The sequence below is a fragment of the Pelobates fuscus genome, chromosome 2, assembly GCF_036172605.1.
Source record: "Pelobates fuscus isolate aPelFus1 chromosome 2, aPelFus1.pri, whole genome shotgun sequence".
NCBI lineage: Eukaryota > Metazoa > Chordata > Amphibia > Anura > Pelobatidae > Pelobates > Pelobates fuscus.
Window position 1 is genome coordinate 86885203 of NC_086318.1, and position 12291 is coordinate 86897493.

The window sequence follows — 12291 nt, forward strand, 5'->3', positions numbered from 1 at the left end:
CCGGTCTCCGGTAGGGGTCGCTGTTCTCCTGGTCCCATGTAGCCGGCGCTGTGTCCCGGTCTCCGCTAGGGGTCGCTGTTCTCCTGGTCCCCTGTAGCCGGCGCTGCGTCCCGGTCTCCGCTAGGGGTCGCTGTTCTCTTGGTCCCCTGTAGCTGGCGCTTCGTCCCGGTCTCCGGTAAGGGTCGCTGTTCTCCTGGTCCCCTGTAGCCTGTGCTGTGCCCCGGTCTCTGGTAGGGGTCGCTGTTCTCCTGGTCCCCTGTAGCCGGCGCTGCGTCCCGGTCTCCGGTAGGGGTCGCTGTTCTCCTGGTCCCCTGTAGCCTGTGCTGCGTCCCGGTCTCCGGTAGGGGTCGCTGTTCTGGCGCTGTGTCCCGGTCTCTGGTAGGGGTCGCTGTTCTCCTGGTCCCCTGTAGCTGGCGCTGTGTCCCGGTCTCCGGTAGGGGTCGCTGTTCTCCTGGTCCCCTGTAGCCTGTGCTGTGCCCCGGTCTCTGGTAGGGGTCGCTGTTCTCCTGGTCCCCTGTAGCCGGCGCTGCGTCCCGGTCTCCGGTAGGGGTCGCTGTTCTCCTGGTCCCCTGTAGCCTGTGCTGCGTCCCGGTCTCCGGTAGGGGTCGCTGTTCTGGCGCTGTGTCCCGGTCTCTGGTAGGGGTCGCTGTTCTCCTGGTCCCCTGTAGCTGGCGCTGTGTCCCGGTCTCCGGTAGGGGTCGCTGTTCTCCTGGTCCCCTGTAGCCTGTGCTGTGTCCCGGTCTCCGGTAGGGGTCGCTGTTCTCCTGGTCCCCTGTAGCCTGTGCTGTGTCCCGGTCTCCGGTAGGGGTCGCTGTTCTCCTGGTCCCCGGTAGCCGGCGCTGTGTCCCGGTCTCCGGTAGGGGTCGCTGTTCTGGCGCTGTGTCCCGGTCTCCGGTAGGGGTCGCTGTTCTCCTGGTCCCCTGTAGCCTGTGCTGTGTCCCGGTCTCCGGTAGGGGTCGCTGTTCTCCTGGTCCCCTGTGCTGCGTCACGGTCTCCGGTAGGGGTCGCTGTTCTCCTGGTCCCCTGTAGCCTGTGCTGCGTCCCGGTCTCCGGTAGGGGTCGCTGTTCTCCTGGTCTCCTGTAGCCTGTGCTGCGTCCCGGTCTCCGGTAGGGGTCGCTGTTCTCCTGGTCCCCTGTAGCTTGTGCTGTGTCCCGGTCTCCGGTAGGGGTCGCTGTTCTCCTGGTCCCCTGTAGCCAGCGCTGCGTCCCGGTCTCCGGTAGGGGTCGCTGTTCTCCTGGTCCCCTGTAGCCTGTGCTGCGTCCCGGTCTCCGGTAGGGGTCGCTGTTCTCCTGGTACCCTGTAGCCTGTGCTGCGTCCCGGTCTCCGGTAGGGGTCGCTGTTCTCCTGGTACCCTGTAGCCTGTGCTGTGTCCCGGTCTCCGGTAGGGGTCGCTGTTCTCCTGGTCCCCTGTAGCCAGCGCTGCGTCCCGGTCTCCGGTAGGGGTCGCTGTTCTCCTGGTCCCCTGTAGCCTGTGCTGCGTCCCGGTCTCCGGTAGGGGTCGCTGTTCTCCTGGTACCCTGTAGCCTGTGCTGCGTCCCGGTCTCCGGTAGGGGTCGCTGTTCTCCTGGTACCCTGTAGCCTGTGCTGTGTCCCGGTCTCCGGTAGGGGTCGCTGTTCTCCTGGTACCCTGTAGCCTGTGCTGTGTCCCGGTCTCCGGTAGGGGTCGCTGTTCTCCTGGTCCCCTGTAGCCGGCGCTTCGTCCCGGTCTCCGGTAGGGGTCGCTGTTCTCCTGGTCCCCTGTAGCCTGTGCTGCGTCCCGGTCTCCGGTAGGGGTCGCTGTTCTCCTGGTCCCCTGTAGCCTGTGCTGTGTCCCGGTCTCCGGTAGGGGTCGCTGTTCTCCTGGTCCCCTGTAGCCGGCGCTTCGTCCCGGTCTCCGGTAGGGGTCGCTGTTCTCCTGGTCCCCTGTAGCCTGTGCTGCGTCCCGGTCTCCGGTAGGGGTCGCTGTTCTCCTGGTCCCCTGTAGCCTGTGCTGTGTCCCGGTCTCCGGTAGGGGTCGCTGTTCTCCTGGTCCCCTGTAGCCGGCGCTTCGTCCCGGTCTCCGGTAGGGGTCGCTGTTCTCCTGGTCCCCTGTAGCCTGTGCTGTGTCCCGGTCTCCGGTAGGGGTCGCTGTTCTCCTGGTCCCCTGTAGCCTGTGCTGTGTCCCGGTCTCCGGTAGGGGTCGCTGTTCTCCTGGTCCCCTGTAGCTTGTGCTGTGTCCCGGTCTCCGGTAGGGGTCGCTGTTCTACTGGTCCCCTGTAGCCGGCGCTGTGTCCCGGTCTCCGGTAGGGGTCGCTGTTCTCCTGGTCCCCTGTAGCCTGTGCTGTGTCCCGGTCTCCGGTAGGGGTCGCTGTTCTCCTGGTCCCCTGTAGCCTGTGCTGTGTCCCGGTCTCCGGTAGGGGTCGCTGTTCTCCTGGTCCCCTGTAGCCGGCGCTGTGTCCCGGTCTCCGGTAGGGGTCGCTGTTCTGGCGCTGTGTCCCGGTCCCCGGCCAGTGATGGCGGCCTCTCTGGCTGCAGCAGTTCCCGGGGCTCCGGCCGAGGAATCCTCAGACAGCGAACCGGAGCCCGAGCCGCAGAAGCTGCGCAGGAAAGTGTCCACCTCCGGGCAGATCCGGCGAAAGGTGAGCCGGGGGGAATGAATCGAGCCGCGGGCTGGGGGGAGGCCGGAGAGGGGCGGGGGGCACAGAGACTGCATGCTCCCAGGAGACTCACTGAGAGCGGCCCAGAGACCCTCAATGAACCTGCCAGAGGGTGACCTGCGAGACAGCCATTAATGGCCAACCTCTGGCACGGCAGAGTCAGTGAGTGATGCATCATGGGAAATGTAGTCCATCATAGATGGAGGGCAGCTTAATATCTGCACTACTGTGCTTGCAGAGCATCGTGGGTAAATATATTATAACATTGGAGTATTTGGGCTGCAGAGCATCATGGGAAACGTAGTGCCACCTAGTTGAACTTGCAGATTAATGTTTAGATAATTGTCAGGCAGAGCATCATGGGAAATGTAGCCCCTATACAGCTGGTGCTTTCAGAGCATCATGGGAAACGTAGTTCTGCACCTGTGGAGTGCCAGTTTTTAACCATTGCCGTCTGGGAATGAGCAGTGTTAAATAAGTCATTGACATGTTCTAACTGTTACTGCTAGGAGAGACTGTCAGGTTTAATCACTAAAGAATGAATAGCCAAGAATTCAAAACGCATGTCTACCTTAAGGCAAGAATAGCCAAGTTTGGAACACTCTCCCAATTCCACTATGTTTTTAGTTTAGATGTATTGGCCTAAAATATGAAATTTACTTTGAATTACCAAGATTTAATGTTTTAGTAAATAACCCTGTGAGAGGACTTGATCAGTAGCAATGAGAGTTTAAAGGAGCACAGGGTAACAGACTGATGGAGAAATGGCTATGGGTGAGCCTCAGATTTAAAGGAGATACCCTGAGTGAACCTGCAATGATAAAATGAACTTACGTGAAATCGCTCCCATATCCATTGACTACATCATATATTATTATAAATATGTATTGTGTATTCAATGTACAGTGTAACCTTGGAACTCGAAATTAGTCCGTTCCAGAAGGCTGTTCAAGTTCCGATTTGTTCGAGAACCGAATCAACATTTCCCATAAGAATTGATGTAAATTTGATTAATCCATTTCAGACCCCCAAAATTACAGCATTTTAACACAAACTTTTCAGTTTAATAATTCCTGACATGCATAAAATCATATAGAAAAAAAAAAATCAAACACAATGTACAGTAAGTGAAAAGAAAATGTAACTTCACTTTACCTGTAATGATGAGAGTTGATGGCGTAAGTGGAAACAAGAAGAAGTATTATTGGTTGGATCGGGATAGGTCACTTCTGGCATTTAAAATGTGTTTAAAATGATACATAGCTTTATAATTGAACATGTTTGTGGCATGATTTGTTCGGGTACCGAGAATCATTCGTGTACCAAGAATTTTTTTTTCCTAACTTGTTTGTTCGATTACCGAATTGTTCGGGTAACGGACTGTTCGATTTCCGAGGTTCCACTGTATACTATATTGATTTACTTACCTTTCCTCCGTTTCAGCGCTTATTTCTGTAACACCAACCTTTGGGCCATCCTCCGCTCCACCTGCGCTCTTCTCGCTGACTTATTTGCCTTGCCTGGGACTTATCCCCAAGTAGGGGAAAATCTCTTCAGTGGCATGTGCACACTGGCTTCAGAACGGAGGCTAGGGGGTTTCAGTAGTAACCAGCGCATGCACCATGGTGCCTATTGGTGGATAGCAGAGGGACCTCCTGTGGGAGGTATTTTCTGCTCTTCCTTGTCAGTCATTGCTGAGGTATTGACAGACAGCTGGGAATTTATTTATTTTTTAAATACCGTAGTTTTTTCTCCTAATCTATTTGCTAGCAAAACTGTAGTTTGCCAAAGATAAAGAATTAGTGCAAGGAGACAATAGATGAGCTATAAATACTAAGGTCACTAGATAGGAAATTGTTTGGCGAATTGGCAAATTTGGAAAATAGTTGAATTAGATTTTATTTTCAATGTCTCTGCTTTGGTCTAAATCATGCCATTCCCTTTACATCCGTCCACAATTCCTGTTTTCATGGATTATTCTGACGACGACTGCTTTGTAGTAAGCAATACCAGTGCCATGTAGGGTGATCATTAGAAAGGGGTCAGGTGTATGGCTATTTAAAGAAAAGTGTATTATTTTGGTAGAACCAATATTTAAAATATTGCCTCTTAATTTATGTCAATGGATTCATCCGGAAACATTATTCAAACATAGAATATTGATTAGAAGCACATGTTTTGCAGGTAGGATATTGCATTTGGTTAAAAAATGTTTTATTTTTACTATGGTAAAATGGGATTTAATTGGAACACCCCGGGACACTGGAATAATTCTCCAAGTCAACTAATCATCCAGTTCGGCTAATTTGAATTCACCTTGAATTCCCAAAATACTCACTTTAGTAACTAACTGTTTGATAAATCTCCCTTTAAGAATTTGTATAAGGAAGTTGTATTGCAGAGTTTACGTTGGGATATAACATATGTGAATTGAAGAATTGGTCACAGATAATTTTACAACTGAATGATAGGTCGCCAAGTTAAAGGTGTTTAAATAATTTTGGTCTCTGTCGAACAAGGTTTATTTAGCACCATAGTTTAATTAAGGCATGTTTGTACATATGATTTTTTTTGGTTTACTGAAGAATTTTCTGTGTCACAGACAGATGCGATACAGAGACTGGCAGAGGAGGAAGAGAAAGGGCAAATATATATGCTAGGAAGGGAGAGAAGAAAAGGACTTATTTGTCACTCCTGGATATATCCAGATAAAGCATCATGTGTGGGGAGAATAATCATGCAAATCAGGTCAGATGTAAAGAATTTAGGAGTGTTTGTCTGCGACAATTGTGTGTGAAAGGGAATGTAAGGGACATACCTTGCAATTTATATGTAAAGCAGGATTCTGGGGCAAGATTCTAAATGTAGGTCATTCAGCATGTTCATGCCATTCATTGGTTTCCTTGCAGGTTGCTCCCTTGTAATGCTTTACCCCAGTTCTGCTCTTTATAAGTAACCCTGTATGTCTGTTATTATTTTCCCTATGTGGACCCCATGGTCATTGTACTGTGAGAGGTATCTTCTCTTCTACGCTTTCTGTTATTTTCTTTGCTTTCAGAACTTGCTACAGAATGTCAATGTTGGCGATAAAGCAATCTTATCCAAATGTTCCTATGATACATGTGTTACCTCCACCCACTCCCCCATTGCCTAATGTCCATTAGGAGCTTTTTCACTAGTGTTTTTAGGGCTTTCAAACTACTGAGCCATGAATCTAGGTGAACGAGGCCGACCCTGTTGTGTGCTTGCGACCTGTCTACAGCTCTGATCCCACTTACTTCTATTACGCAGTTTTGTTGTGGTAAATTAGGTTTATATTCTTAACACTGTTCCATTGTGCATATAAATGCATAAGTTTGCTTTTTATGTTTAACCCCGTAAGGACCAAACTTCTGGAATAAAAGGGAATCATGACATGTCACACATGTTATGTGTCCTTAAGGGGTTAATCTCCGTGTAGTCAAATATTGACCACTACTAGTGCATCCTCTCCATAGTTTACTATTGTATTATATGTTCCTATAAGTATCGGGCACAAGCAGACAGATGACCGTGTAGGTCATAAATATAGCTATAACCACCTCTTAACCGTTTTACTTCTACACTTTAATATGCATATAGCATCTCCCACGGCTTCAGGTATACGGCAAATATACAGCACGTAACCACAGCCTAAGAGGTAATTCAAATATTTCATTGAAATGTGCAGATACACTACCTCAGTGCAAAAGAAAAATTATTTTTTATTTTTTAATAATAAAACGAGCTATGCAGCATTTTGGTGAACTGTTATGTTTTTATCTAGACGTACACCTTATACCTTCATGTACTGTATGTTGTACTTCAATAAAAAGAGATTTCCTAAAAAAAATATTTAATTCATTTGAATTCTCACATTAAAGGACCACTCTAGGCACCCAGACCACTTCAGCTTAATGAAGTGGTCTGGGTGCCAGGTCCTTCTAGGGTTAACTAATTTTTTATAAACATAGCAGTTTCAGAGAAACTGCTATGTTTATCAATTAGTTAAGCCTTCCCCTATTTCCTCTAGTGGCTGTCTCACTGACAGCCGCTAGAGGCGCTTGCGTGATTCTCACTGTGAAAATCACAGTGAGAGCACGCAAGCGTCCATAGGAAAGCATTATGAATGCTTTCCTATGTGACCGGCTGAATGCGCGCGCAGCTCTTGCCGCGCGTGCGCATTCAGCCGACGGGGAGGAACGGAGGCGGAGAGGAGGAGGAGAGCTCCCCGCCCAGCGCTGGAAAAAGGTAAGTTTTTACCCCTTTCCCCTTTCCAGAGCCGGGCGGGAGGGGGTCCCTGAGGGTGGGGGCACCCTCAGGGCACTCTAGTGCCAAGAAAACGAGTATGTTTTCCTGGCACTAGAGTGGTCCTTTAATGAATAACCCTGATAGTTTGTCGTACATGAGAAATAACATAGTAGAGCAGTAGATGTAACAGACACGTGGTGTGGTATTTGGAAATACATGAAGCTGAGTAAGAATACTGACCACAAGCAGTAACAAACTAGTAATTGTGAAAGCGAATTACCGTATTTTTCTGTGTATAAGACAACCCCTAAATCAATATTTTAAACATTATATAGGACAACTTTAATAGTTAAGAGGTGACTTCTGAGGAGAACAACACACTTCTGATTCTCATGCCTCCCCTGTGCTCTGTGAAGTTAATGGCTCTATAGTGCATGCTGGGAGACTACAGCTCCCACAATACAGCAGGTAGTGTGAGGGCATGCTGGGAGACTACAGCTCCCACAAATACAGCAGGTAGTGTGAGGGCATGCTGGGAGACTACAGCTCCCACAATACAGCAGGTAGTGTGAGGGCATGCTGGGAGACTACAGCTCCCACAATACAGCAGGTAGTGTGAGGGCATGCTGGGAGACTACAGCTCCCACAATACAGCAGGTAGTGTGAGGGCATGCTGGGAGACTACAGCTCCCACAATACAGCAGGTAGTGTGAGGGCATGCTGGGAGACTACAGCTCCCACAATACAGCAGGTAGTGTGAGGGCATGCTGGGAGACTACAGCTCCCACAATACAGCAGGTAGTGTGAGGGCATGCTGGGAGACTACAGCTCCCACAATACAGCAGGTAGTGTGAGGGCATGCTGGGAGACTACAGCTCCCACAATACAGCAGGTAGTGTGAGGGCATGCTGGGAGACTACAGCTCCCACAATACAGCAGGTAGTGTGAGGGCATGCTGGGAGACTACAGCTCCCACAATACAGCAGGTAGTGTGAGGACATGCTGGGAGACTACGGCTCCCACAGTACAGCAGGTAGTGTGAGGGCATGCTGGGAGACTACAGCTCCCACAATACAGCAGGTAGTGTGAGGGCATGCTGGGAGACTACAGCTCCCACAATACAGCAGGTAGTGTGAGGGCATGCTGGGAGACTACAGCTCCCACAATACAGCAGGTAGTGTGAGGGCATGCTGGGAGACTACAGCTCCCACAATACAGCAGGTAGTGTGAGGGCATGCTGGGAGACTACAGCTCCCACAATACAGCAGGTAGTGTGAGGGCATGCTGGGAGACTACAGCTCCCACAATACAGCAGGTAGTGTGAGGGCATGCTGGGAGACTACAGCTCCCACAGTACAGCAGGTAGTGTGAGGGCATGCAGGAAGGCTACAGCTCCCACAATACAGCAGGTAGTGTGAGGGCATGCTGGGAGACTACAGCTCCCACAATACAGCAGGTAGTGTGAGGGCATGCTGGGAGACTACAGCTCCCACAATACAGCAGGTAGTGTGAGGGCATACTGGGAGACTACAGCTCCCACAATACAGCAGGTAGTGTGAGGACATGCTGGGAGACTACGGCTCCCACAGTACAGCAGGTAGTGTGAGGACATGCAGGAAGGCTACAGCTCCCACAATACAGCAGGTAGTGTGAGGGCATGCTGGGAGACTACAGCTCCCACAATACAGCAGGTGGTGTGAGGACATGCTGGGACATCACAGTAGTATTCCCTCTGCTCCCTGATCGCCATTCCCTGCCCCATAAATATAAATCAGAAAGCAAGACCTACCTGAGGTGGAGCATATCTTAATATGGCTGCTCCTTTTATGGTTTGGCATGTCTCTGGAGCTCCGTTGGTGGTAACTGCTGATGTCTGCTGCAGCTCCCATACATATAGGGACCTCTTCCTCCTTGCCACAGCATTCAGAAGTGGATCAGCAGGAGGGAAGCCAGGTATGTGTGTGTGGGCCGTGGCACACTGAAAGGTGGCAGGCGCCATCTTAACTTAGGCCCCGCACACAAGTGTTTTTGGTTGTGTTGCAGGTGATGCATTATAAAACAGTATGAGAAAAGGTTACATGCTTGGTACACGTTATAATCAAGTGATGTACATTGTATTCATTTAGTGAACACCTGAATTTTGTTATAGTGGGCTAGAACATATAAACTAAGAACATAACAAGCTCCAAGGTCAATAACAAGGTCAATATGTCGTCTTTTTTTTTTTTTAACCCCTGCAGTGGCATTGCATGTATAAGACGACCCCCAATTTTAGACAAAAATATTTTTGAAAAAAAACACAGTCTTATACATGGAAAAATACGGTATTTCTAGAACGATTCATTGAAATTTGCTTCATTATTTGAAATATGATTTAGAGATTCTTGTCAACTAGTGCTGTTTTCATTACAAAGAACAGCAGAGAAAGGAAATGGGTTACAGAAAGGAAATCGAAACATACATATAAGGACATATGGTTGTGTTTCTAAAATGGTACATTTTTCCCTCTCATGAGCTTTTTGCCGAATCCCCAGAGAACTCCTATTTGAGCAGTATAGGATTCCATGAGATGCAACCATGTGCGTGGGATTACAGCTGGGAAGCCATGTCCTTTCAGAGTTGCATATATTTAATTAAAACACTCGAGGAGCAAAACAATTATAGTGCCTAGACTCTCTGTCTTTATTTACATATCACAAGGCACCAGAAGCAGCAGCTATGAAATGTTGTGTTTTTAGAATTCTCGTCGAATGTCATGCAAAATACGCAAACAATCCCAGGCAGCATTATCACGTCTTCAGATTTTCATCCCACATGTTTGTAGGTTCCCTTTGCAATGCTCGGTAGTTTTAAAACACTGATCTTTAGGACGTTGCACAGGTTGGAGTGTTGATGCGTCGCCTTATTTTTTTTTTAATTTAACAATTTTTATTCATTTTTTTCATTTTGTCATTTGGTAGCGTAAAACATAATCCAGTGGGGTACAGAAAAGAAGGGAGTGGGGAAAGTTTGTAGGTCTTACATCTTTTTTTTTAATTCTTTATTTTTGCACACGATGGTTAAGGCAAGAATCATATAACTTGAAGGCTTGCGCAGAAGCCGAAACACACACGAACAGTTTTGTAAATGTAACAATGTAACAACAGCATATAGTACAAGCCACCTTAGAAATTCTATACAACTTGCCCCCCATCGAGGGTTTTATATTGTTTATACAGCAACAGTAATAATATTCCTCACTTTTGCCCGAGGGTGTCATAACTGGAGCGGTAGGTCTTACATCTTAAGCACATTGCAAATAGGGTGGGGTACAGAAAATGAAAAAAAGGGGGGGGGGGGAACCTGTTTTGTTTCAACATTTTGGTTGCAGCAGTGTTTATTTGCACAACGTCTTGAGCGCTCATAATTTCTCAGTGAGTCGTGTGTTTTAAGTTTGGTTTGGCTTTGTGTTTTGAGGGTAGCGTTGGTTTTATGTAGCAATACGTGTATGCCACCTTGCTGCGTTGTTCGCTGGATGAGGTGCTGTTTGGGATTTTGGTACGTGTGCGATGGTCAGTGAGTGGCCTTAATTGGTCTAGTTAAGGTGGGGGGGGGGGAGGGAGGTAGGGAACAGATAGTTCCAGTGGGGATGCAGATGTCATTGTGGTTGAGTTCTGGGTTTGATTCTGCCTGGTTCGGCAGAGGTGGGTATAAGTATTATTATTGCCTCCAGTCGGGAGGTCGTAGGTGCGTATCTGTAATATTTGCCCAATTGTCACTTTGAATAGGCTTGTGTTTGTCCCAGATTTCCCATGCTATAGACCAGTATGAGGTTTTTTGTTGTGTGCCTCTTGCCATATTTTCGTAGGTTTTGTTTGTGTCTACAACATTAGCACATTGGGTGATGGTAAGGGGTTAAGTTTGTTTCCACTTTCTGCTGATGACGGTTAATGCCGCTATGATAATGTGGTAAGCTAGGTATCTCTGGTATTTTTTCGGGGTGTGTGGCAGCAAGAGGAGCAAAAAGGTCTCGGGCCGGTGTGGTAGTCTCACGTTGGTGCATTTGGTTGTTAGGTCCGCCACTTTTTGCCAGTACTGTTGGAGCTCCAGGCATTGCCACCATATGTGCATCATGGTGCCTCTGTCTTTTTGGCATCTCCAGTATGTGTCGGACGTGTTGGGGAAAATATGTTTAAGATGTGTGGGGACCAGATACCATCTGTATAATATCTTTCGGGCTAGTTCCAGGTGGGTTGTGCAGAGGGTTAAGGCACTGAGGCACTGAGGCTAGTGGTGTTGTGCAGAGAGGCACTGAGGCTAGTGGTGTTGTGCAGAGAGGCACTGAGGCTAGAGGTGTTGTGGAGAGAGGCACTGAGGCTAGAGGTGTTGTGGAAAGAGGCACTGAGGCTAGAGGTGTTGTGGAGAGAGGCACTGAGGCTAGAGGTGTTGTGGAGAGAGGCACTGAGGCTAGAGGTGTTGTGGAGAGAGGCACTGAGGCTAGTGCTGTTGTGGAGAGAGGCATTGAGGCCAGTGGTGTTGTGCAGAGAGGCTTGAAGACTATGATGAGGCCTAATAGAAAGCAGTTGTTGTTGGGGGATTCCATCATAAGAGGTGTGGAGATGGACAATGGTGGTCTTGTGAGGTGTCTTCCCGGAGCTACTGCTCACAGAGACAGGAGACGTATCTGTAATATTGTTAAGCAAGCAAAGCAGGAAGGGGAATTGGATGTACTTGTCCATTTAGGGACAAATGACTTGGCTTGCAATGAGGTTTCAGAGGTTAAGGAAGTTTTTAGTGTTTTTGCCAATGATATACGGCAGGTTGCTTCCACACTGTCATTCTCTGAAGTTCTGCCTGTGCATAACACTCAGAATGACAGGCGGATGCGTATTAGGGACTTTAACTTGTGGCTTGGTGAATGGTGTCGGGAGCAAGGATTTGGCTTTATTGCTCATGGTAGCTCTGTTTGGAATAGAAATAAACTGTACAAAAAAGATGGTTTGCATCTTTCTCAAAAGGGAACAAATGTTCTCAGTGAGCAGTTCAGAGGTTTTGCTAAGATGTATTTAAACTAGGATGGGGGGGCAAAAGGGTGATAAAACATCAATCCAATTGTCCCCCAAAACAAGGACAGAAGGTGCCTGTAGCAAGTGTGTTAAAAAATGATAAGCTTAGAGTCATGTCTACAAATGCTCGCAGTTTAGGGAATAAGATCCATGAACTTGTGGCAATAATGGCAACTGATAGTGTAGATTTAGTCGCTGTTACTGAGACATGGTATAATGAAAAAAATGACTGGGACATAGCAATACCAGGGTACTCTTTATATAGAAAAGACAGGGAAGGCAAGAAAGGGGGAGGGGTGGCCCTGTATGTGAAGGATAGCATAAAATCTAGCCTAATAAAGGTTAGTGAGACGAACATAGA

General features: G+C 48.3%; 1 protein-coding gene across 2 annotated transcripts in view; it reads left to right on the top strand.

The window, feature by feature from the left end:
* Positions 1–2442: 2442 nt before the first annotated feature.
* The window catches only part of DGKD (diacylglycerol kinase delta), a 66255-nt gene continuing 56406 nt past the window's right edge, over positions 2443–12291 (top strand). For both annotated transcript variants that reach the window (XM_063442432.1, XM_063442433.1), the window contains exon 1: positions 2443–2598. In XM_063442432.1, coding sequence (XP_063298502.1) covers positions 2473–2598 — 126 coding nt within the window. In that variant the 5' untranslated portion in view covers positions 2443–2472. The remainder of the gene's footprint in view (positions 2599–12291) is intronic.